Here is a 25710-nt window from a genome sequence, read left to right on the forward strand (position 1 = left end):
GATTTACTTTTATATTCTGCTGTGATAACACACTAAAATAGAAAACGGTACATGTATAAATCGCTGATGCTGCATTATGTAATATGTAGGCGATACGGTATTAGTAGTTGTATCATTTCAATATATGTATATTTTATTGAATGAAATTAGGAATAGGAAATTGGAATTGAAACGTTGACGTTGAAATTGGAATAGGAATGAAATTTTATCATTATCAAAAGCGTTATTAGTATCGAAATGTTGTGGTAGTTTACTAGTCTGTATTACTCCGTAAAGATCTAAGAATTGTATTGAGTGAAATTAATTAAATTACTTTCATTTGAAATTAAGGTATTTCCTACGTTTCTCTAACCAATCTATGGTTGATTAGCTTGATCCTTTTTTGTGGAAGTTAAATACATCCAAAAATATATGATCACTTTCGGAATAAAGATAAATTATATACTTTCTTGAATGCTGTACAGTTACACCAAGGAGTAAAAGTAGAAACTAATTACATCAAATTGTGAACTTGTTGAAATCAGTCAATCTTTATACAAGAAGTTTATCGATATGTCAAACAATTTCGGAGATGATCATGTGTAACAATTTAAATGGGTCAATCTATATAAATAAAATAAATTAAGTTTCAAGTGCTTCGACATTGAAAAATACAAGCCTAATGGTTTGACACTGTGTGTTACTGTAATGGATCAGCCATTATTTAATTGAATTCTTACGTCATTCCTATCTCCTCTGAGTGTTAGTTCTTATTTCAATTGTGCATTGAGTGTAACTATATTTTCTGTTACAGCTCTACCGTGTTTAAAGCAGTGGCCTTTTCGAAGTTGCGAAGTTTATGAAAATTACGGTAGGTAATGCGCACATTCGTAATTTATCCTGTTTCAAATATGAGACATACTCTTTACTCTTTGTACGATATGAATATTAATAATTACATTACATATGGTGACGCCTAAGATGAGAGGATACTACTATATTTGACATTTTTCCTATGTCTCCTTTAGACAATACAGTTAGAGTTAAGCGACGATCTACTCGATAAATGAAATTATTTTTGGAATTCAAATGTTGAAAGAACAATTTAATTTAATAGCGAAGCAGATCGATCTCTCGGTGAATTTTGCGCTCGTGGAAGTCTGCTAAATGGAGCTTAGACTCAGATCGCTTCCGATAAGGTGTCCTCTCGCCTCTCTTTACCTCGCTGGTCTTTGCCAAAGGCAGCCTCTGGTAATTAAGTCGAGCCCACAGCAACGTCGCTTCCATTGTGTTGGGCAAATGGGCTGTTTAGCCCGGACACATGACTTCATCCCCCTGTTATTGTGCATGTACCGACGCAATCGATCACCACCCTTGCTTTATTCTCGCCATCTCAACCCCACCATCCTCTATCTCTTCTCCCTCTCTTTTTCTTCTTCGACTTTCCACCGATTCTGTTCCAACCCTCTTTTTCTCTGGGCTAATTCTGCCCTCTTTTCCATCAACCTCGATGTCTCGTCGGGCCTTCGATAATCGCGTAACATTAGATCGGAACGTTTAAACGAACAGGTAAAAAAAAGGTACTCCGAAAGTTGATTCGAACGAACTCGGTTTGTCGTAATACGGAAAAGATAGACACTCGTCTCGTAGCCGAATGACAAAAACTCCCGTGTCAGTTTCTGTGCTGAAACCCTAGAAACATCCGGACGGAGGATTTGCTAGAACAAGTTTCCAGTTCGAGTCGAATCTGACCGAATGAAACGTGATTCGACGGTAATAATACGTGGTGTATGTTTTCCCTTTTTCGAGTACATGCCGTCAAACAGTCTAGGCACAGATCACACACGAGAGGAAAACGAAAATATTGTTCCATCAAGATACATTTTGTTTGTGTCGGCCAAGTGGCGCTCTGTCATCTCTTTGTACGTGTATACGACCACCTCTGTTGAAGTATACCCGACTGAAAGATGGGAAATCCAGTTGAAACGAATTCAGGAAAATTCTCTCTAAGGAGTGGACGGCGATTCGTGCTGCTTCCCCGCAAGAGTTTCTGCGAGCTCTTTGACACCGGATGCTTTGAAAACGTGCGACGAATATCTAAAATATATCACTTTAGCGGTAACTATTTCCTTGGATATAAGCAGCACTTTTTGACACTATCGAGGCGGAATTACTCCTCGTTCAAGATCGTGTTTTTTCCAGATTTTCATTCGAAGCATGATGAGATCTTTCCATATATACATACGTTACATACATGAAGTAACTAAATACTTGGAAATTTGTATGTTTATTTAGATAAAAGAAATTTGCTCGTTATATTTTTGAAAGACACGTTTGGCCACAAATTCATTCAAACTTGTTTGCAATTATATCTTCCGTTGTTTCGTGTTAACTTTCAAGTTGTTATATTCCGGAGGAATAGCAGACAGCTCATAACTTCGGAGCGTCGAACGAATCTAGTTTCGCGAGAAACTTTGGCGACACGGTGAACTTTGGCGACACGTTGCGAATATTTCACGTACGTGAAAAGAATGTAGGATGTGACTGGTTGGTTATTCTGTAGGTCGAGAAGGGAAAACGAGATGGTTCCGCAATTGATGACAATCGGTATCAATTACCATCGACCACGTACGATTGTCTTCATGTAAGACGGATATTGAGCGCTCCATCGACGGTGCCCCTTGTCCTTAAACCACGTTTCTATCGATCAGATGTGGTTTGGGAACCACCTGACGCTTCGAGGATCTGCCTCGTTCCTGAGGAATTACACGATGTTCACCACAGATGCACCGATCCTTCGGTGAATAATGGCCTCCCGAACTAAGGAATCTTGTCACGAATTCTTAAAGCGATAAATCAACCGACGCTAAATACAACGTTCCGACGTTGTGAATTTGTGGAAAGCGAACGATGGATGTCTAATTGGAAAAAAATGTTAACTAGAATCTTTCTTTGCATTATGAAACATCGTTGGCGAAGCAATTGCTGCTTTAATAAATTTATGACGTATGGAAGTTGGTTACAATTATGCGCTTTCAAATTAATAGTGTAATTATTCACGGGCGGCGATATGCGTCGCGCTTTCCACAAAATGTAATAAAGTAGACAGGTGGTTTTCAATGCGCCTGGCGACCGACCTCTGAAATGTCCGACAGAAAATAAAGCTCTGATATGTCGGTGTTGAAGCTAATAACTTAATTTATAATGTAATCAGATAATTTTTAGTAACAGAGAGAGAGAAAGAGAGAGAAGGGAACATCTATCTTTTTCTGTAATGTTTAATAAAATGTTAACAGAGAATAACGTGAGACACTTTCCCGTTTTCGTTCTGGAACAGTATTACATGTGAAACAATCTTATTTTAAATAAGACGTATGTGTCTTATATGTCTAATATGTTATATAATGTCTAACATGATACGATGTTATGTGAAGTAATCTTATCTTGTCACACACACGTTAGTAAACAATGGAATATAATTCTCCATATCAAGAAACTATAAATACAAGTATCTTTTTCATGGCTATTCATTTCGACTTCTCGATATCAGAAATTAAATCGACAAGCAGAAAATTCTCTGACATAAGAGACATTTATTATAAGGATACATTTAAGTATAAAGAAGTTAATTCTGAGAGAATTTTCGATCAAATGGGCATTAATCTACATATTACTATGAACGTCGTACGTATTTGCATTCCTCAGACGAATATTCTCAAACTCCGCATCTTCAAACACCCTGACGACGTCATCCTTGTAATTCCATAATGATTTGAACTATAAAATATTTATATTTACTAAATGACTGTGACTAAATATCTATAATTACACAAAAGCAGTTTATATTCATGAAATAAACAATAATATTGTATTATTATTTATTATTACGGATATATATATGTTTAATACATCTGTTTTTATGTAAATATAAATATAAATATTTTGCAGGAATATTATTGATAAATGTATTTTTCTCGACCATCGTACACAGCGTATCTTTCCACTTATCAATTAAACGCTGCTTGGTAACACGTGGCAATGACTTGGATAGATCTCTACGCAGTTATGGTTCAAATTATATACACACACATTAACAGATATATTTAATCATTATCGGAATGACTTGCGATAAATGTTTATCCAACACTTATCACATGAAGGTTAAGAATTGTTTTTGCAAGCTAATCTGTGTATTTGTACATCTTTCAATCTTTCACAAATGCATAAGCATCAGCAATCTATTTGTAAAAAATCGATTTTCTCAGTGATTCGATCGACGATCGCAAAGATTTACTTTTCTCAGAAAATGTGTGTCTTCTTCGAAATCCTGATACGAGGGTATCTTCCATCTGGCACGTGCAGCATAATTTTCTTATGTTTCATTCAGTGGCATCCTGGATAAAGATACGGTTTGGCGAGCAACCTTTGCCGATTTATTTCGACACCAAATCCGACAGAGTACTACGACAATTTCGGGGTAGCCTCTTAGCCACGCAAGGCTCACGGTAGCTGAGTTTTCTCTGCGTTCGTTCTGAGAACCGTAAACTAGAACAAGCTGCCGTGCCCTCTCTGTCTTCTCTCGAGTGTGACGAAGTGGTCTAGAGTTCACTCTCCTCTCTTTGCATTCAGAAGTCTCTCTTCCTGTCCATCCTCTTTTGCCGTTACTTCCCTTGTCGTTTCTCCGTTTCTCCAACGTTCACGGATTTTAAAATTACGCCGAGGTCATCTTTCGAGTGTGTCGCACTAGCAACAAGTTCCCCGCTACTTTAAAATCGATCTATTTAATCCTCGATCGTTAACGTTGTATCGTGGATGATCCACAAGATTCTGGGATGAAATACTTAATTTTAAAATAACTGGCTTTAATTTCTGTTCTGTGTTTTATATAATAAACACCATGGTGTGCAGTATAAAGTACAGAGAAAATGAAATAAAATGAAACAGTGAAAATTAAATCGAATCTAATCTATGGTAATCACCTACGAACTAACAATCAAGCATTAATTCGATATTCCATAGGTCTCGTTTTCTCTCGTCTCGTATTCTATGATCAACGGAGAAACGAATTAATAATAAATAACAGAAATTAGAAATATTTGGAAATATTTCCATATACGTGAGATAAACGACGATCATCGAGTTCAAACGAGCGGAACGATTTTGGAAAGTTACACTACGGGAGTGGAAGCTAACTCTAGACATATTAGCGTTGGCTGGCGATGTCGTATCGTGCACAAAAGAGCGCCACTAGGGCGGAGGGAACAGAGTGAGGTCAGTACATTTTATCGGGCGTATTTTCACGGAGCGGCAACACGAGCTCGCGGCCAACAGCATGAATGTTTGATGGAGCGAGTCAGATCGCTCGGAAGTAGCAGAGTTGCTTCTCTCTCCAATATTAGCCATGATAACGTCACTCGTCGATCAAAATGAAAGGTCCGCTCTTGTGCGGGAAGCCACGGGAAGAGAAAAAGATCAAATGAATAAGTGACTGACAGAAAAAATCCGGGATAGAAACGATAGGTAGAATCACGATCCCTGCGAAGCTGCAGTTTCAAACATTAAAAACTCGATCGTTTCTTTGTCCAGTCATTTTTCTTGTTTACCGCATCGTGACTAAAGAGAAAAAAGAAAAAAAAAAAAGATGAATCGTGATTAAGCGAACATTCATTCGTTCGTTTCAAGGTCTATTTCATTCTCCGTAATTGCTTTGGATATATTTATCATTTGTGTATCATTCAAGAAAATTACGAGTCAGAAAATTTATGCCTGAATGTCGTGTAGATAAGAAAGCGAGGACAGATCGTAGAACAAGCTGCATGCTAGTACGAGATATACCTAGCATGGCGCCAGGTTGAGAAACTCTGTACTGGCGCCAGGTTGGCTGGAACCTGACACGCGATCAATCAACCCGCTGCCCTGTCCACTAGCCGGGTTTACCTGCTGGTTTACCTCATCACTTTAGTTTGAATTCGCGCTCTAAATGCGCTGCATAATTTCTGCCTGCAGAACGGAACTAAACAGAAACTTTTAATTAAAATAGCGAGCAGTTTGTTCGTCCGAAAGGTACGGCGAATTTAACGAACGTAGTTATGTACGAACGCCCTCTCAATTAAAAAACTCTTCCAATGATTCTCGAACAATAAAACGTTTAAACGGAGCTTTAGCGCTTATTAAATAAAGATTAACGATCACTTGTTCGCAAATTTACTACATTAAGATACTGTATTCAAATCGACGTAAGTTTCTCCACTTCCTCGAATGTTCCTTCGATGACGTCGATCTCTAACCTCTGCTGACATCGACCATCTGATGTAATTTCTACTCTAATTTTCTTCTTACGACGATGGCACGTATGAAATTCCAGTTCATCGAAACGCGAAATATACTCGATATATTTGTGAATTTAGATGAACGATAACTTTCTTACAAATTTACATACGTACCAAGAAATCGTGCTCGACCGACGTAAATACACCGATTCTTCCATGATGTCGTTTTCTAATCTCTACTAACATCGAGATCTTGATATAGTCTATACCCTAATTCTCTTCTAACGATGACACGTAAGAAATTCCCACTCAATGAAACGTCAAATATATTCAATATATTCGGGTATCTGCGTTAGGGAACTGCAAAGTAGCATCCTCGCCCCTAGCTAACTATATATATCGTCGTGTAAATTCACCTTCCGTGAGGATAATCTCGACTCAATGGCAAATCCCATTGCCAAGCAATCGCGATATCAAAACCCACTTCTACGTAATGGTCTGTCGTTAGTTGCCGATCGAAACGCGATACTGCTTGCCCACGTCCATTCCGTTAGTATTCATATTAATTCCTCGAATATTGTTTTCGGTAACGAACGTCGACTGCGCAGCTACAGTAAAATGGAATCGAATCACGTGATTCATCCTTGGTGGGCAAGATCAACGTCCCTGAATTATTTCCAACGTCACGCGTTCTGCGTTAAACGCCGTTTACTCTGTCGCAAGTTCTCCGTTTTGCTCGCCAGAGTGAAGAATAAGACTCTTGTCTTTTCTTTCTCGTTTAACAGGAATCGTAGCTCGCGCGAGGATGTAAAATTAGATCAAGTAGGACCAAGGTAACTTCCTGTTGTAACGCGAGAACGAATGGAAGACGAAAGGAAAAACGCGATGTGAAATGCGGGTTAGATGTTGCGAACCGTTTTATTTTCATTGGCGAGCGTAGTTAGCGCGTGTCGCGAGAAAAAGGCGCGCGGAAGTACCGTCTTACCTGGCACGAAGTAAAATCTCATTTGGTCGAAGAACGAAAGGCGTGTATGTGTATATATAGGAGCGGCCAGACAGGATAAAATTACGTCGAGTCTGTCGTCTTTACGAGGTACGCCATGGCGACAGGGCGTCGTACGGCCGGTGTAACAAGCAGAAACCAGTAAATTACGTCTTGGCTTACCTGGCCGCTGTTGCACACGGCGAAATCCATTTCGGCCCCGACCGCGTGTCTCTTGGCCCGAAAGGTTCTCTGAACCCTGAAATCTTAATTCGAGTGGAAAGCTTGCAGCGATAAGATCGAAGGAACGACGTGTTGTTCCTGCGAGATTGACAAAGATAATAGAAAAATTGCAAAGAAACGAAAGAAATAAAATGTGAAATAGAAGAGTCTATCGTTGTTTTATAAAGACGATGATCACTAGAAAGTCAATGAGAATTGCGTTAGAAAGAATCGCATCGACCGAAGGTTTTCTTCGTTCTGCGTCAGAAAATAAAGTCTATTTCCCTTTACGGCGCAAAATATCTGGAGAGATAGAGAGAACGAAGGCGCGAAGAACTAGAAACCTATTTGCATTCAAATCAAAAATCTTAATGACGAGATTCTTGTCGGCGCGGGACTCGTCTTCGATTTAGAAGATTTCGTCTTTTCCTTGGAGCTAAGGGGGAGCAAATGACATCTCTCTTATCGAGTCGACTAGCTACTTTTAGACGCTGTATGCAGTCAGATAAAAAATCCGTTCAACTTTCTCGTCGATAGAACTCCTATCTTCGCTCGTTCTTCTAGTTTTTCTCCTTTCTTCTTTTTTTTTTTTGTTCGTTTCTATTTGATGTTTGACGTAGTGTGTGTTCACAGTATCGCACATAAATCGAAGCGACGAGCTCGGAAAACTGTATGTTGTTCTTTTTTCGTCACGCGCGCGTTATTCATATAAATATTTTATCATCGTACGTTTGATATCTCTGGTCCCGTTTTGATTGATATTTCCGTAGGCGTACGCTTACATACCTTTACAAGCCTCGCTGGTAGCAGGTTATCAAACGAAGAATCTGTCCTACAGCTGTAGGGTAAACTCGATGTGCGGAGGTTAGCAGGGTTGTATGCTTCGAACGAGCGACATTGCGATATCGAGCTCGAGTTTACCATACATAAGCTCGACGGTTCGACGACGTCACGATTTTCCGGCAGGTGATATCGAGTCCCGCCGGATTTTCGCGGGCACAGTCGAGATTGGACTCGGTAACGCCGCGTCGACGATGTTTACCCAGACACGAAGGGGTGAAAACGATCCACCAGGATTCGGTGTGTACGTGCTCGCAAGAGTACTCACCGAGTTCTGTACCGAGAGAAACTTACCACTCGTTTATATATCTATCGACCCGCGCGAACTTCGACTACTTTGCGAATGCGGCAAGAGTTCAACGGCCCTCGGGAATCGAAGCTACAGGGGATAAGAGAAATTCGTAGCTGCAAACAACGCGGGACTAATTTGAAAATTTGCTATCATTTTTCCTGCAACTTGGGGTGGCCTACAGGAAATTGGGGCGCGAAATTTGTCGACCGGACCGGTGGATACCACCGTTCTGATAATTCGCCGCACGATGAATCATGATAATTGGACGTGATGGAAATTATACGTGGGAATATACTCGAGAGACGAAAATAACCGAGGCCGACTGCTGAATTCGTTGTCCACCCATCGTTGTTTCTTCTTACCTTGAGCCTAACGATCCGTGAAATCATCCGTTGAACACGAATATACTGTTATAAATCACGGCGTATTTAGCGGTTAAAAGCTGCGTTTAAGGTTATTTTATGAATGGCCACGGAGGTGGAACGAATATCTCGTGCCCAGTGCTCATACGTTTCGTGCTCTAGAGTCGAGCAAGGGGTTGTTCCAGTTTTGGATAAGCCGTTGAATAAAGGCAAGAGTGGAGTGGGGTGGTCATGGCGCCCGTTCGTCTGCCGCTCCTGGTCGATGGCTTCCTTCAACCCCTCCTGGTTTCCCGGTGTTATCTGCAAACTTCTTAGTATCGGTATCGCGGTATTCCTAGCCGGTCATGATTCATTCATACCGGTAATAGTGTAACTCGACGATCATGAACATTATCCGAATCGCGTGCAATCAAGGAAAAACGAACTGGAGAAGCCAACAGAGTTGAACACGGTGTTTCGACTGGGTAAATTTTATTGATTCAAACTCACCAACGCCGCGCGTTTATCAATTTTGCATGTCTCGATCCCGAGCCACGATTGTTCTACCTGCCTCTTTTATGCATTGTTCTAACGATGGGTTTTATCGTTCCGATTAAAAAATAGAAAGAAAAGGTGGGGAAAAATCGACTTGCTTCGTTATTCATTGCATCATTATTCTTTTTGAAAGACAGGGAAAACATCTGTTCGTTATTGTGATGTCTTGGCGAGACGCGTCGGCAAACATCGCCCTATGCTGACAGGGAAAATGTATTGTTAATATTTGCACCTATCGCGCGTTGGCGCCGATCAATTTGAAACTTGTTACTCGATCAGAGTCGGAACGAAATTTGATATAGATGATGGAAAGTTGTGGCATTTACCAATGGAAAACATTATATACGCACGCGTCCGTTTCGTGAATATTAATGAACGGATTACAAATGAAAAAGCCGAAACAAAAAATTCGCTCGTAGCTACATTTTCGAATGCTTTTATTATATCTGTATATCTGTATATGTATATATATCAAATTGAACATACCGCATATCTGTGTTACAAACGTATGACAAATTGGAATAACTTCCCAATTTTAAATACGGGAAATAAGCTATACGGTTCATTAATCTTTAATAACGATATCATTAAACGAATTTATCGTACGATACGTTACTCTGTATCGATTAGGAAGCCGAACGTTATATATATATGCATATTTCGGACGATTTTCAGACTAAATTCACGCACCAAGTCACGTCACTATTCAAGATTTTGTAACGTTATCTCCTATAGAATATTCCGTTCGCGTGTGCACTATGCACAGTATGCTTTTTGGCGAAAATAGTGCATCGTAAAAGGTCGTTCTTCCTTGCTTGGGATTCACCGTCTTGCAGTAGCGTAGCGATGCGCACGTGTTTCTGGAAAATTAAATCACTTTAGTAATACTCGTTCTCTCCCTTCCTCTCTATCTCTTACAGTCGTTACGTGGCACGAACATTTCCCTCGATTTTGAACCAAATAATAATCGTCTTTCAAGTTGTCGTCGCGTTAAGAAAAGATGACCGTGAAACGATGTTTGCGTATTGTACCTGCGATATCGACTGTGTCTGTTTTCGGTCGAGCGGCGCCGCAAATCGTATTACGCGTTTCTAGTTCTTGTAATTCTCAAAGCAACGAACGATGCAGATAGACTCCTCCTGTTTTCCGTGGGAGTGTTACACGGCTGCGCTTGTTCGAATAACATTGAATTTACAACGCGCGAAACGAGAGGAACTAGGTAGAGGATATTCAGTCAACATCTGCGTATTATTGCCGAAAATAGATTCGTTGAAAATTGGTAATCGATCTTGGTGTATCTGCGTGGCGTTACGCCAATGCACGCTACACACGTTCGAAATTCCGATCAGGAATTTCTGGAACTCGAACTCTACTACGATTTCTCGCGATGTAATCCGAATTCCCATGAAATATGTATGTCGCAGATAGTTCGTACATAGACGATCGAATTAACGGGAGATCATTTCCCTGGGTATTTCTCGCTTCTGATCCGTTACGGTTCACTCCGGTTGATCCGCTGAAAGAAATGCGTGCCAGTAAAGCAGGGCCGTATCAACGTCACACACTTCGTTTCAAGCGACACTATTCTCGATACTATTGTGTAAGCGAGTCAATCTCTTTTCACAATGAGTTTACCGATCGCGTGTCCCTTTTGTATTCCTCGCGTGTATCGACGGTAGACTCCCTTACGCGTTTCGATTCAGAAACGTTGCAGTTCCATTCGATTTCTCGGTTGTCTTTTTCTGCGATTCGAACGGGTGATTTATGCGCGCGATAACGCACGATCGACGATACGAATCGATTAAACGAATGAACGCCGCGCTCTGCAGGAAATTCTTGGTGCGGCACCGCGAACGTGAGATCATCCAGTGTCCACACCCACGCACAATTCACCAGTGACGTCAGTCCGACAGAACAGCAACGCGAGTGGCCGGTCCCAGAAGAATGTCTCCGTTGCTATTGGATCGCTTCTGGTTTTCTCTTCGTCACAGTCCATTTACGCCCGTCCACTGCCGCGTTACCGGCTCTCCCTCGATCGTGCATCTCGACTGGTTCTCGCGAGAATACCCGTAAATTTCGCGTGAAAGTGATCCCTCGTCTCCGCTCTTTCGAAATTTTCACGCAAGATCAACGAGAAATAGAAGATTCTTGTGCACGTGAATGGATGGCGCCGGTGGGTTCAATTTCCGGCTGTTTCGCCGTTGAAAACTTTACGATCGAACCACACGTCGACGAAGGAATTGTCAAACGCTCTCGTCGATCGCACGTTTCTATAAAATTCCAAGGCGTGTGTGTCGTGACGGACAAATCGATGCGAGCGGATTTTTACGAGTCGTCGAGTGCATCGCACGTTTTTACATAACGCACAGGCTCCACCTCCGAATATTATCTCGTATAACGTAGGTCCATATCTCATCGGTCTGTGTGTATTGTATACTCGTGCCTCGCACACGTGCTTGAATAGCGTATATATGTGCGTGTGGCATTAATTTACGCGCATTTCGCGATAATTGTGCAGAATCGTATTGTTCCAGCCGCGGTGTGTCCAGCGTGTTACGCCAAATCTTTTGTTATGCAGATGTTTCTCCAAGTTTTGTTCTCAACGGCGCATAGCGCCTTTCGTTACGGCATATTATTCGGTTTCGTGGTCGGAAGCTGAAAGAGTAACGACCTTAAGTTACGTGGCAAGCCGAGAGCAATTTAACACGGTCTACGTTTCGGGTGTTTTTCTTCTTTTAATAGCTATATTCTTCGTGTACGTTTCTCGTTGCCTTCTTTCTCGTTTCATGATAAAGATTCGTAAGATCGTAAAGATCGAAAGGATGAAGCGAATAAGATATCGTTTCTGTGGAAGGGTTGAAACAGCGACGAAATTTCAGTCGACGAAGGGTAACGATCCTTGTGGCAATTTAAAACGATTATATTCTCCCTTTTATTCGATCTAGGCTAAACTGCGTAATCTCGCGACTTTTGTTTAATCCGACCTCCGTTGAATCTGTTGATGCAGGTAGTCGGCATCGAGGCGTTGCCAAGGTCACGAGGGAGGAGCTGAGGTCATCGCTGCACCTATGTTGTGCGGCGAACTCCTGAACGGTGGCTTCGTCAGTACCGGAGCGGTACCGGTGATTCCCTACGGTCTCTTAGGATTCTGGTTGCCGGGTTGTCTACGTGCTACCAGTCCCACTTCTCTCAACTCGTCTTATCTGACCTTGTTGGCCGAACTTCTGGCCACGGGCCACCTGGATCATCGAAGCGAACTGATGGACCTCGCGAAGAGGAGCCGTCAGGCTCCCACCAACGGGGCGGTCGACCTTGACCTCGACCTGCACGCCGACGACATCGATGAGAACGTCTTTCTCGGTGAGTAATCGCCTATGTTTGTTACTAGGAAAATGACGCATGATCTAAACGCGAAGATATTTTTCATTCGTGATTTTCAACACCGTCGCGATTTCCTTACGGACCAAGTTTTCTCGATTTAACGAGGACAAGTTATCCGTCAGTGTGTAATTAACAGTATTAGGTCAAGGAGAATCTTTTCCATTAAACGCCCGGTACGTTTCTCGATAAATGCATGCATTTTAATAAGACGCTTTGAGTATCGAAACGCGGATACTTCTAACTCGGCATTATAATCAAATCGATTTTTCACGGAACACCGGATTTCTTTGTCTTTTGTGCGCGTACTTTTAACGAACATCCCTCGAGCCAGCTTCGATATGAATAGTATATTGAATTCCGTTTCTGTCGAACAATCGGTCGAACACGGTTTTACCGGCCCGCTCTACATACGTCGAACAAACAACATCCGATGTACCAGTATCACGGTATTATAACGGCTCTATTTCGAAAGTGAACATTCCTTGGTAACGAAGGCGTCGTATTTCGCGTTAATGGGCAATACCCTGGCATGACGACATCGCGAAAGTAGTTGCGCGTTGGCAGAAGTGAGTGTGGCGTAGGAATCGCGATTGCGACTATGGGTAAATATGTCTGTTGGCTGAGAACTCTCTGTAATATTTCTCGTTTTTTCGCGCGGTCTCTTGGCACGATTTGTAGACTGATGCACCAAGAACGTACGTACATGTATATAATACGTTTGACAAATTTCACCAGCAAGCTCGTATATTATATCTCGATTAGAACGAAAGAAACTTTTTCGCGAAATGACGCAGAATGACTCGCGATGCACCATTTAAATCGACGAAAAACACAGATATAGGGCGTAGGTTTATTTTAACTCGCGACATTCCAGTCGGCTCATGCATTTCAATCATTCTCGTGACAAAACGTTCGCGACGCTCACGGCACAGCCCTATAAAAGATCCGACTTTTTGGCGATCGACCATTCAGACCTGAATACCCACGGAGCCTGGCCGGCATCCAACTTCTTTTCTTCTTCTCCATCCTTTTTTTTTTTTTTTTTTTACTTTTCCATCCGATTCTTTCCATTCCTCCAGTCCTCCGAATTCGCGAGAACTCGGCCTCTCCTCTAAATAATGGAAGAACGTTAACAATCTTTGCAGCTGTTTATCAAGATTTAGACCCCAACGGGTCGTTGGGCGAATGTACCGCGCTATCGTTGTTCCCTTTCCGTCTCTCGACGAGAATTTAAGGGTGTTCTATATTAACAGGGAGCTTCCTCTAGCCAGACAGATCGTGATTCTTGGCAAGCTCTTTCGGTTCATTACGTCTGTCGTCGGCGCGCGACTTTTAATTCCGTCGATTCTTCTTCGAGATTCTTCGCAGTTTCGCCATTCCGGAAAACTTCCTTTCGACGCTAGAAAGGAGTAACACCGATGTGCGACGCGAAATAGGATCTATAAATCTGGATTTTCCAAGCAACAAGTCCAGCTGTAAACAAAATTTTTGTCGATCCTCCAGCCATGAGATTTATGTTCGTACGTGTGCAAGCAGACTTCGCCTTAGCTGGACTCTGCGGGAGTATTAAGCTTCCCCTGGACAAGCCGCTTTCTCCCAGTCGGGTCATCCTTCTTACCTCGGCTACCTCGACCGAACCATGCAACATCCCGCATTTTGGTTTTCCTTCTGCTTTTCGAACTTTCAGGAATCTTAATAAATCGTTTCGTGACTCAAACCTATTCCGATAGTGGCCACCGAGAAAAATGAACTATCATCGTAGATCCTTCGGGATCTTTCGAGTAAAAATTGTCCGACACTCCACCTTCTACTGCTCTGAACGCTTTTAATCCGAGGATAATATACCTCTATTGTCGCGCTATCTGCCTAACGGCCGACGATTACGGTAATTTCTTTTTTGCGATTCGTTGGAGAGAAAACGATTTCAGTGGAAAAGAGCAGACCATCTTTTCCCGGTTACATGTAAAGTGAGAATTTTTATTACGATATACCTGGAAGTATGAAAAGGTAGAGACATAATATAGTTTCAGTATGAAAGCAAAGGTATAATTAAATATACTGCAATAATCCCAAGTTATTATAGTACAATACATCACAATACACGGTTGTCGTTGAGGAACATAACGCGATTTCTTCTAATATCTTTGTATTCTCTTTTTCTCTGTCTTTCCACTTCTTCCATTTACTTCAAACTTTCTTGAAGTTTATACTTATGGAGCACAGTTGCAAGTAGATTAAAAGCAGAATAAATTCCACTTTGATAGGATGAAAACAAAGTTGATCAATTTGCCAATCTTGTTTACCTTAGGAATACGATTAGTACGATTAAATTGACCATAAAGAATATGGTGTTATTCTTCAAATAGAAGCGTTTATATATTTAATCCATTTACGCATTCTTTTATCACCTAAAACTCTGTCACTCGTAATAGAAAGTCACCTGAAGTTCTCGTTTTCTCAGCACGTTCAAACCTATTACCCAGAAATTAACATCAAACAGAACGAAAGCGTCCTCGCTCGATCAGACGATCGATTAACGCCTCGAGGATACGAGCGCCTAGATAACTTCCGGTGATCGTCGAAGGAAATTTTGATCTCGCTCACGTACCACAATACACGAGTTACAAGCTTGGCATAATTCACGTAACAAACTCGTGGCCTATTATGGGGGCTGATCGAAGGTCCGCTCTGCGTTAGACGTCCCTAATTGGAATACTATTCCCCATCCGTCTTATTCGACGGAATAATGCATCGGCTGGGAGACTGAGAGCTCGGGGCATCGAAAGTAGATTTTCGTGGTCCGTTCCAAAACCACTCGTCCTCTCTAGCCTGCAAAGTGGATGCGAGTTTGATGACAACACTCCGTTGCGTTGCCGCCACACGGCGGCCGAAAGTTGTCGAAATTGAATCGAACTTGCCAGCTTTCGAGCTACTTTTATCGGTCATCGCTTGCTGGTTCCCCTTAAGCCGGTCCGCGCACAAAGAGGCAATAACCCGCGTAGTCGTGTCTGGCTAAAAATAATTCTCATTCGAAGTCCTCTCGCGATATTACATTCGCTGGAACGAATTTACCGAGCGGGAACAGAGGCACAAAAGAAACGGTTTTCCGGTTTATTGTGGAAGAATATGAGAACACGTGGCATAATTCAACTGCCGCTAACTTTCTGCTACTCCGAGCAAAAATCGGATAACTACCTGCTAAGAAGCTTCAAAATCGCGTTTATCAGATCTTTTACACTCGTCCTTGTAAACGACTGATAATAATTAGAGATGTTTGTACATTTAAGGGATTTTTAAGCGCACAAAGAAACATAAAATGCACGTAATATGCAAAAGTATACGAAATATCAGATCAATATACAGGGTGCGATTAGGGCCATATACTTAAACATTTGAAATTGTAGATGAACGAATTCATTCTCTTGATGTCTAAAATGAATCCCGTAAGCATTTTTGTACTCACACCCTGTGTAGGAGATGAAATAGATTTTTATTTACGTTCTATTCCTTCGATTGTTCCCATAAAAATGTGAATTTAGAGTTGAAAATAGCTGGTACACGTTGGATTTTTCAATTAATCCGATCGGATCTCAAGATTCCAAAGAAACTCTCCGAGAGATTGAATCGAACCGTGGGGTTTGTTACTCTTATCAGTGACCAGTTAAACCTTGACAGTTTCTGAACACGGAATGGTCTGTTGGTCACGACCAGGCATAACGTTTGGTTGATGAAAATACGAGGAATCGTGGGCGGCGCAAGCATGTTTCTTGATTATCTGAGGAATCGACGGAAACACGGTAAACACGAAACGGACAGAGTAGGAATAAGAGAGAAAAAAGAACGAAAGTAAAATCGAATCGATGCTTTCGGTACGTATTGGAAATTACTCGGCAAATTAATTCGTTTGGTCGAGCAGCGAGTATACCATTTCGCTGATGTATTCGAACGACAGATTGTTCTCTTCCTATCGATTGAATAAACGTTTCAATCTATCCTCCCCGTTTCATTTTGTTTTCCACGTTCCACTTCGAAGGGAGACGATAGAATATGAGCGCACGCAAACCTTTGTAAATAAAAAAATAAAAAATGAAACGCGGGGCGGAAGAGAGAACAAAAAGAAAACATACAAAAGAGCCGCGACAGAGTCGATTTATAAATATATCCTTCACGAGGTTAAACAATCGCGCGATTCGAGGTCGAGCTCGGCAGGGGATAAAATTGAGAAACGAGATGGAATCACAGTCTTTGACGAGAATTGAACGTGAACACGTAAATGGGGTTACACGTTTTACTACAGGAGACCGATCAAAGTGAAAACGAAATACACCGGTTGATGTAGCAGAAGCATAGAAAGACGTGATATCTGTCCATGATGGGAGTTAATAAAATTGATTTGCTCTGTATAATACAGTGATACGAGATGAAAGACGCGTAAACACGCTATGTTACGTTACTCTGTGCGTCGTTACAACCCTGGGCGAAAGAAGATATAAAAATCCTATTCGATAAGCGACCGTGTAGAACGAGCTTGTAAAGACGTGGAAATGCGTTAGCACTAAGAAGAATGGATGCATGGAAAGCGCATTGTGCTGTGGGCGAAAAAAAATTGATTTATTCGGCGAGAAAGCATCGCGACACAAAGAAGTATTACAGCTCCCTTTCTCCGTGTCGAATAAATGCTTCAATCTGCCGGGGATACTTCTCCTTCACTCCGAAGCCGTCTAAAATATGGGAATACGTGTGCCATTCGACAACGACTACGACTCTCGATGGTTACGAGTGGGTTGAAAAAAGATGAAGAAGCAACGTGGCGATGCATGAGACAGACGCGAGATAATGAAGAGAAGAGAAAGGAAAGAGGTGAAGGGAAATGATGAGAGAGGTAAAAGGGAGCTAGCGAAACTCGACAATGGAGAAGGGTTCCTAGAACAGACCCCCGATGTTAGCGGCGAGTGAATGAAGCGAGACACATACAGAAAAGCGAAACGGGAACAATGGCCGCGGTATTATTTTCTGTTTGCTGCGTCAGACCAACCACTCACTATCTCCGCCGTTCGTCGGTGTTCGTCCACCCCCAGTTTCTACTATTCTTTCTTTCTCTCGACTCTTCTCCCTTTATCTCCCTTTTTCCCCCTTCGATCTTTCTCTCTTCCTTTTTCCGTCTGTCTTTCTAGCCGTGTTCGCTCCTTTTCCCCGGGTTGCTGCAACGCCACTACCATTCCGGACCAGAATCCAAGATTACGGGCTCGATATTTGCCAAATAAACGAATAATCTCCGCCTGGCTTCGCTGTTTCGTTCGATCGACCGAATAAATCATCCTCCTGCTTAATTTCCTTGGCTGGTTCGTCTCATCGGGGCAAAAAGGGCGTCCTTCGTTATCGAATTTTCTCGATCGTGTCGCGAATGTGTTCGTTTAATTAAAAGAAATATTTATCCCGTTAATTCTTCCTCTCTTTCTACAGAGGTAGAACTTTTCAATTGCATTTCCTCCTTCGCTACCAAATCGACGTCGGATAGAAATATTTCGCCAGGGTAGATTGTCTCGAAGAATTTTAATCTTTCCAACGAATTGCTAACAACTGTTGAATCTGTACGCGTACTTCGTAACAACGCTGTTTTACAGGAAATAGTCGTGGATCTTATTATCCCTTTGAACGCTCGAACATTGCAATTTTTATAAGGTCTGTGGGCTGAAAGGCTCGTGGGCGAAGATCGTAGATAATGAACGCGATGTTTCTCAAATGAACGGACATTAAATAAATCTCCCTCGTATCCTGATCGTTTAACCCGTGAGGGATGAAGACGGATAGTATTTACTGCTTGAGTTTATCGATAAAGTTTGTCAAAGCACCTGTACCTCGAAATTAGTAATATCCACGCGAATCAATCGATCTTCGTGTCTTCTTATCTTTAATTCCCGTGGTAAAATTCGCCCATTGTAGAAAGCACAATGGGCACGAATTAATGGTAGATCAATAATTAAAATGTTTCTATTCGTTGGTAACTGAAAATCCGTCGATAGTTTCGAAGCCACAGGGTAATTGCACGGTCCCGTTCATTTTGTTCACGTTCGAGATTTATTTCTTCTTTCGTTCGACCGTCTCCATCCCGATCACGGAAAATCCGACGGAGACGTCCTTTTGTCGTTAATCATTTCCGTGCTCCTCGTCAGACCGTCTGCCCTCCCCCTTGGAAACGAAACTGTTCTCGCAATTAAGCGTATTCAAAGGAAAGACCTCGTTTCCTGCGGAGCACTCCGTCTACACGTGCTTTCGGCATTGCTCGTTTCGCGGCTAATTCTCGGCCTTTTCCTTCGTTCCGTCAAAGTAGACCGTCGTTTTTCTCGTTTCCGCTGTTGACATCGATATTTCAATATCTCTAGGAAAACCCCGTCGCAAACAATCTCTCAGCTCGTTCACAAATACTCCGATAGACTCTCATGATTTTTCTCTGTCTCTTTTGTTTTCTATCTGTTATCAACACCTTTGAGATCGAGACGAACATTTTCTATCGAAATTTCCATCGTCGCGATGCGTCGCACGTTTACGCGCGACGTTCCTTTTTATAAAACACGAGAATGGGTCGCTTATTCGTGAAAAATAGAGCGTGCCGTACCGCCACTTAAAATATTCCAACGATACGTCCAGCGTACGATATTTTATTAATTCCGCGAGAATCATTTCCATTGGCACGAGACGGTCGAAGGAGCATAGCTGAAGTGTTGAGGTTTGGGATTCGGGTCGAGTTTTCGTAGCCTGTATGGAAACTATGACGCCGGAAATCACCGGTAGGCTTTAAAACGAGGACGAGCATGCAAATTGCACCTCGTGGATTACAGGTATATACGGTATATAGGGGTATGTACACGATGAAGAGACTCGTTCCGTGCCAGTTTTGCCGCGGGGCTTTGGAAACGCGGCGTAAAAGTCCTGTCGGGGGATCGAAGTGGTGTATAAGGTTTCCCTCAAAACTCACGGTACGTGAATATCAAACGACCCTGACGAGAGATCCGGAAAGAGCCAAGCTCGCGGACCCTTCCAAGCCAGATTTTCAAAGTGTTAAGAGAGCCACAGTGCCATTCACCGACCCATCCTGCTTCTAGCTTTCGTTGTCATCGTCAGTCCTCCAGGTTCATCTTGCTCTCATTCTGTCGCGTCTCCGTTCTAATTTTATTTTTCTATCGATTTTCCTTTTCTCCACAGTGTAACTTAATTTACGTTTCATCGGATTTCTGGAGATCATTCACCTCCTTAAAGGCGTTAAGAACTAGCGAATTCCAATGTGCATATACACTACCAGCGCAGAAACTCGATTATCCGAAATAATTATGGCACGCACTGTTCGGATAATCGGATTCGTTGATGTTTCCTATCAAATTATGTTATAAATATCGATATTGAAGAGGAACAAAGTTTTCGAATAAAATGTCGTCGTATTACGCCGAACAATCGCACGCGATATCTTGAAATTTCTTCAGATATCGATCGCGAGGAGAACCACGGGTCTCGTCGAGATACAGAGCTTGCGTAGTACTTGAATTGCAGCGGGAGTTGCAAATTGATAGCCCCGGAAAACACAAGCTAATTAATGCCTTCGAAAGAAATTACCTCCGGTGTAATTCGGCCGGTGTACTAGCTGTTAGTCTCGGGATAGGAGAGAAGCCACGAAGAATCGAAGTGGTTGGCCACGGATAATGGGAAGAATGGAAGATTGAAAGCCTCCATTTCCCTTTATCTTTTTTCCAGCCGTTCCGGCCTTTTTCCTCGGCAGCTCGTCATTTACGCCACGCCACGAATCAACTATCTCTCGCTGTAATTAAATATTTGTCGTTCGCGTAGCCGATGGGCATTTACGTTTTCGACGTAAGGGTAATTTTACGTAGCTTCTGGCGGATTTACTTGGGCAGGTTCGCGCGGTCACGAACTTATCGGATAAAACCAGGGATATCTAATAGTTCTTCTTTCATCGAGTGGAGTTCTCGCGCAGAAAAAGCGGAGATCACGTACGTTAGTTAAGACTTCGACAGGTTGTCGGATCTCAAGGGGATGACGTCGGTTAAGAAGCAATTCTCGCCGGATGAATTTATGGCTGGTCCGGATTAACACGGTCGGCTGCAATAAAAGTCACGAGGTTTGGTCATCCTTCCTTCTTTCCCTGCTCACCTTATCTTTACGTTCTCGTCGTCCCTTCCCTTTAATCTTCTTTTTCATTTTTGTCTAAGAAGACTCCGTCATCCGGTATCCTTGTCTCGCCTCTCCCCGTCCCTCTCCCCCTCCCCCCCTCCCCCCTCTCTCTCTGTGCCTCCCTCTCGCAGAAGTTTCTGCGTTCAAAATGCTTCTCTTCTTTATTCCTCGGCCTCTTTGTCCTCCCCCGATCCACTCCGATTTAGAAGAGAGAAAATGAAGAAAGAAAGGAACGAGAGTGAAAAATACAACCCCCAGCCCCTTTTCGTTACGAATGGACGGCTCCATCGGTATTAAACCACCGGAATGTTCCTGTTTTCGAGACACTCTGCCTTCGTTCGGTGAATCTCTTTCCTTTCGTTCGCCCCTCTCCCCTAGTATCTCTCTTCGGCACTTTTGCCTTGACGCATCGGATAAAAAAGGCTCGTGGCGTAATACAATACGTACTTACGTGCAGATTGGTTTCGTACAGCCGCGAAGGCGAAGCATTTATGTCGCGACAAAAGACAAAGGACAAAGCAAGAGGGACGATTAACGAAATGCAAGAGGGATGGAACGAATGTATCGTAATTTACGATCGCGTTATATGAGAACAGCTTCGCATCAGAGCGATTTGAAAAACGTTGAAATCGATGTGGTAACGATTGTGAGAATTTTCCTGATAATGTATCGATCGAATAAGAAATGTTTAACGTTAACTGTAACGTCGTTACGATGGATAACGCGAATCTGAACTCCTCGTGACAGAGTTCGTTTATCTCGTCATTGATAATGGCAATTTTAACATTTTAACTAACTTTCGATCGATCTTGTTAATTATGAACGTTTTGCCACTTATATTCTTCATCCAAATCGTACCGAGAATTATGTCATTCGCCTGCAATATCATCTATACAAAATTGAATGTCTATTTATGGCCTTTCTCTGACTCCTTTTGTTTGGAATAGATTCGAAAAGCTTGTCAAAATTCTCTTTTCAATGCAGCGAACATGCACGAAATTCGAGTCATTTTCTTCTATGCATCTAAAAGTTATTCTGTGGTTAAATATAAAATATTATCATAATACCAATAATTCGTTCATCGCGAGTATTATCTGTGAAAACGAAGAACATGCCAGACTCGAGAAAATTGTATTAAGCACGATAATCTTGAAACGGTTTTAGATACATTGTATTTCGATAGCAAGAGTGTGCTAGTTTCAATAATACGTCCCGACCAACGTCTAAACGACGTTTTGTTCGATACAATAGCCAAATGGAGTCGTCGATAACCGATTTCCGCATCTCAGATTCGATTAAAACGTACCTCGCGCAAATTTTGTTTCGTCTTCTATCGACAACAGTTGTATTTATAACGTAATTCCCGATAACTCGACGCTGCTTGAGTTACTACATGGTCTGACCGTAGTGCGTCTTATTCTACTTGACGGCGGTACGTTGTTCGCGTGGCGGTTGTCGAGTTTCCTACGGGGCGGTACGCCGTTAAAACCGCCGTTCACGTAGAAGCCGGAGGTATATGTCGAAGACATTCGAATCAGCGATTTCCGAGAAGCGAGGTTGCATTCTGGTTACCCCGTTCGACGTCTGCACAAATCTCCCCTCTGGCGTTTTATCGGACCGAAAGCCGGAAATACCAATGCAGGCGGAAATATCCAGGCTGCATTCCTCGGTATCGGACCGTTGCTTTGCGAGAACACGAAATGGAGTCCCGAGGAGCTCTTTCAGTCGGATATGTGATCGCGTAATGGACATGCTCGCTCGTACAAGGCACAAGGAAGACTTTTCGACTTTGCTGGTCGACCGATCGAACGGATTTAATTCGATTTTAGAAAAGTGCGGTGTCGTAGCCGGCGACGAAACGACGGTCGGGGATAAAATGCGATTCGACGACACCAGACAGTATCAACGATTCGATGTTTCGTTGATTTTCCTCGGTTCTCCTTTCCCGACGAATGAACGGAATCTACGGAAGACCTTCGTCGTCGTTCCTTCGTTACTCTCCCTTGATTTCTCTTGGCATCCCTGGATTCGTCCATTTCGTTGAACACTGACTTCAAATCGCATTTGCGACAGAACAACAGGAAACATAAGACGGAGAAGAACGACAGAAAGGGGTGCGAGGAGAAAGAGGGAAGTAGGCGGGTAACCGGAACGTGTCGCTAACGTAATAACATTTCAATTCGAGGACGGAAATTGCCAGAGGGCATGGCAACACGTCCCTCGCAGTTACGGGGTGACTACCCTGCTCTCTCGTTCTTCACCCTTGCGTCCACTCTCATTTTCTTCGTCTTAACGGAATGTCCGCGAACCTATAAGAACGTAGAGGAACGTCACGAACGTGACGAACAACGTCGATCGGTTTATGATCGTCGGATAGCTTCGACTGACCGGTCGATTGATCGTTAAAAACAAACCGAGCCCTGGTTTAAGTCGATGTTCCCGCTCCGTTTTCACGCGAAGGTGGGACTGACGAATCACGCGCAGGATTTTATATTCGTTTCGGTTTTATTCGCGCGAAGGATTCTTCACGTTCCGTTTTAAATCGAGGCATTAATTACGGCGCCGCCCTCGGCCGGAATAATTCCCAAAGAAGCGTGCCACGATTTTCCCGAAGTTGCGACATGCGAACCGAGAAATAGGAAAGAGCACGTTGCGATGGGGGTAAGGAAACAGAAAAAGGGAACAAAAATAAGCGAAAAACAGGTTGCTCGGTGAAAACGCGAGGCCCCAAATGAACCCAGCGCGTCGCGCAGCCCCGTAATTGCGTTCAGCGTCGGCGTCGCTTTTAATTAATGCGACATACTTTTTTTCATCGCTAAAAAGTGCCACATCCTCGTAATCCACACCTGCCCCTTGCCCCCTTCGCCCGCTGCTCGCTGCCTGCAGGGAGTACGACCGGTGGGTGATCGTTAAATGGATGAAAAAAAATATGCAAACCCTCCAGGCACTCTTCTTTTTTCTCCTCCCTCTACCTCTGCCTCTCCCTCGCATTTCTCGTTTCTCCCTATTTCTTTTCGCCACTCTTCCTTCCTCTCCTTTTCATCTTCCTGTTCTCCCTCTTCGTCTCTCGCTTTTCTCTCTATTATTTTTCTCTTTTGTCATTCGCGATTTCCCTGTGCCACCATTCCTCGGAGTCCTTGCGGCGGAAATAAATCCAACCGAATCGACCACCTTCCTTTTTTCCTTTGAGTTTTCGTCTCTATAACATTTTTCTCTCCGATTCGCGTGCCTTTTATCCCCTCAGCTCCTTTTTTCGACTTTTCCTCGCCATCGACGCGTCGCACGACCCCATCGTCGCTGCACTTTCTCTCGAGAGTATTAATCCGCGTAACCTACATGTGAGCAGGGGGAGGGGGGTTGCGCGCGAACGATGAAAAGGACGACGATAAAACCTTCTGTATAGGTGTATGCAAGACTCACCCACGCCAACGATGACGTACCGCGCGTGTCGTAAAAATATGATGGTCGCCACGCTGTGATTTCTTCGTCTCTTTTTTTCTTTCACATCCTTCGCTTGGAGGAAAATCCGAGACAAGCTGCCCTCCGACGCGCCAGCCTGATCGTTTAATACCGGAATAAGTCTATGGAGAGGCGATTCCTTCGAGCTCGAAATAAAAAGGGAAATATCGTTCCTTTTATACCTTGAATTAACGTGGTTGACGTTTACGCTTTCCTCGTCGCTTCTACTTATACTTCCCTCCAGTATTTGTTCTAGCCACTCGAGTCGACAAACGTCTCGAATTTCAAACAACATATATACGTCCCCAAGTTTCGCACTCGTTCGTCAACCGATACAATTCGTTCCTTGGTCGTCCTACGAACGGTGTTTCCTGCTATAACACCAGTGACAGGTGCACCAACCAAGTTTTTCGCAGTCCTGTCACCTGCACAAGAGCGTCCATTCAACGCCAACGGGATACCGTTCCTAGGGATGATTTGTGTAGGTCATCGAGCAGCTGTTTTGGTAGATACCAGACAAACAACGCGGCAGACGAAGCGAGATGCGTGCGGCAAACTCTGATTTACTCGCAGTTTACACGTCGAACGCTTTCACGCCTGTAACCGTTGACACGAGTTCAGCTGTTACTGGTGTTTGATCTCGCGGAATAATTCATCTGTTTTCAGCCAGTTTTCCACCAACTTTGCCATTTTTTTCACGTTTTCGTTTCTCAGAATTTGTCGATAAAAAGCCAGAATCACGAAGATCGATGATTTTCTAACAAATCAAACTAACGGCGTAGCATAAATTCCTGTTATTTTCATTTTAAATCCTCCAAAGGAGAAAGTTTCGGTGCACGAGTTACAGTTCACTTTTGTCGGCAAACGTCGAGTTTAGCGTCGACGAAGTACGATTACGCTTTTTATCGCGGTACCGTTGACTATACCAGGGGAGTCGTAAATTTGTAACTTGCGCCGGTCGGGCGTATGCAATGCCCGTTGAAAAATCGCAGATATTCACGTGGAATTCGTATCACGTGGCGGTAACGACATCGATATAAACCAAGGTAAAGAAAAGAGGAGAAAAAAAGATTAGAGTGGCGTGCAAAGAGTGGAAACTATGGCCCGTGAAAAGGCATTACGTATCGGAGATCCTTAATGCGACGAAACAGAAGGTATATCGATCGTCGAACACACGTGTTCGCGGAACTCGAGCTGATTCGAGAA

General features: G+C 42.9%; 1 protein-coding gene across 1 annotated transcript in view; it reads left to right on the forward strand.

The window, feature by feature from the left end:
- LOC138180829 (protein Fe65 homolog) overlaps positions 1–25710 on the forward strand; it is a 157520-nt gene that overhangs the window by 31774 nt on the left and 100036 nt on the right. Inside the window, exons 2-3 of the mRNA XM_069115064.1 lie at positions 794–850; positions 12488–12840. Coding sequence (XP_068971165.1) covers positions 12549–12840 — 292 coding nt within the window. The 5' untranslated portion in view covers positions 794–850; positions 12488–12548. The remainder of the gene's footprint in view (positions 1–793; positions 851–12487; positions 12841–25710) is intronic.

The sequence above is a fragment of the Bombus flavifrons genome, chromosome 6 (assembly GCF_040668555.2).
Source record: "Bombus flavifrons isolate JBK064 chromosome 6, iyBomFlav1_principal, whole genome shotgun sequence".
NCBI lineage: Eukaryota > Metazoa > Arthropoda > Insecta > Hymenoptera > Apidae > Bombus > Bombus flavifrons.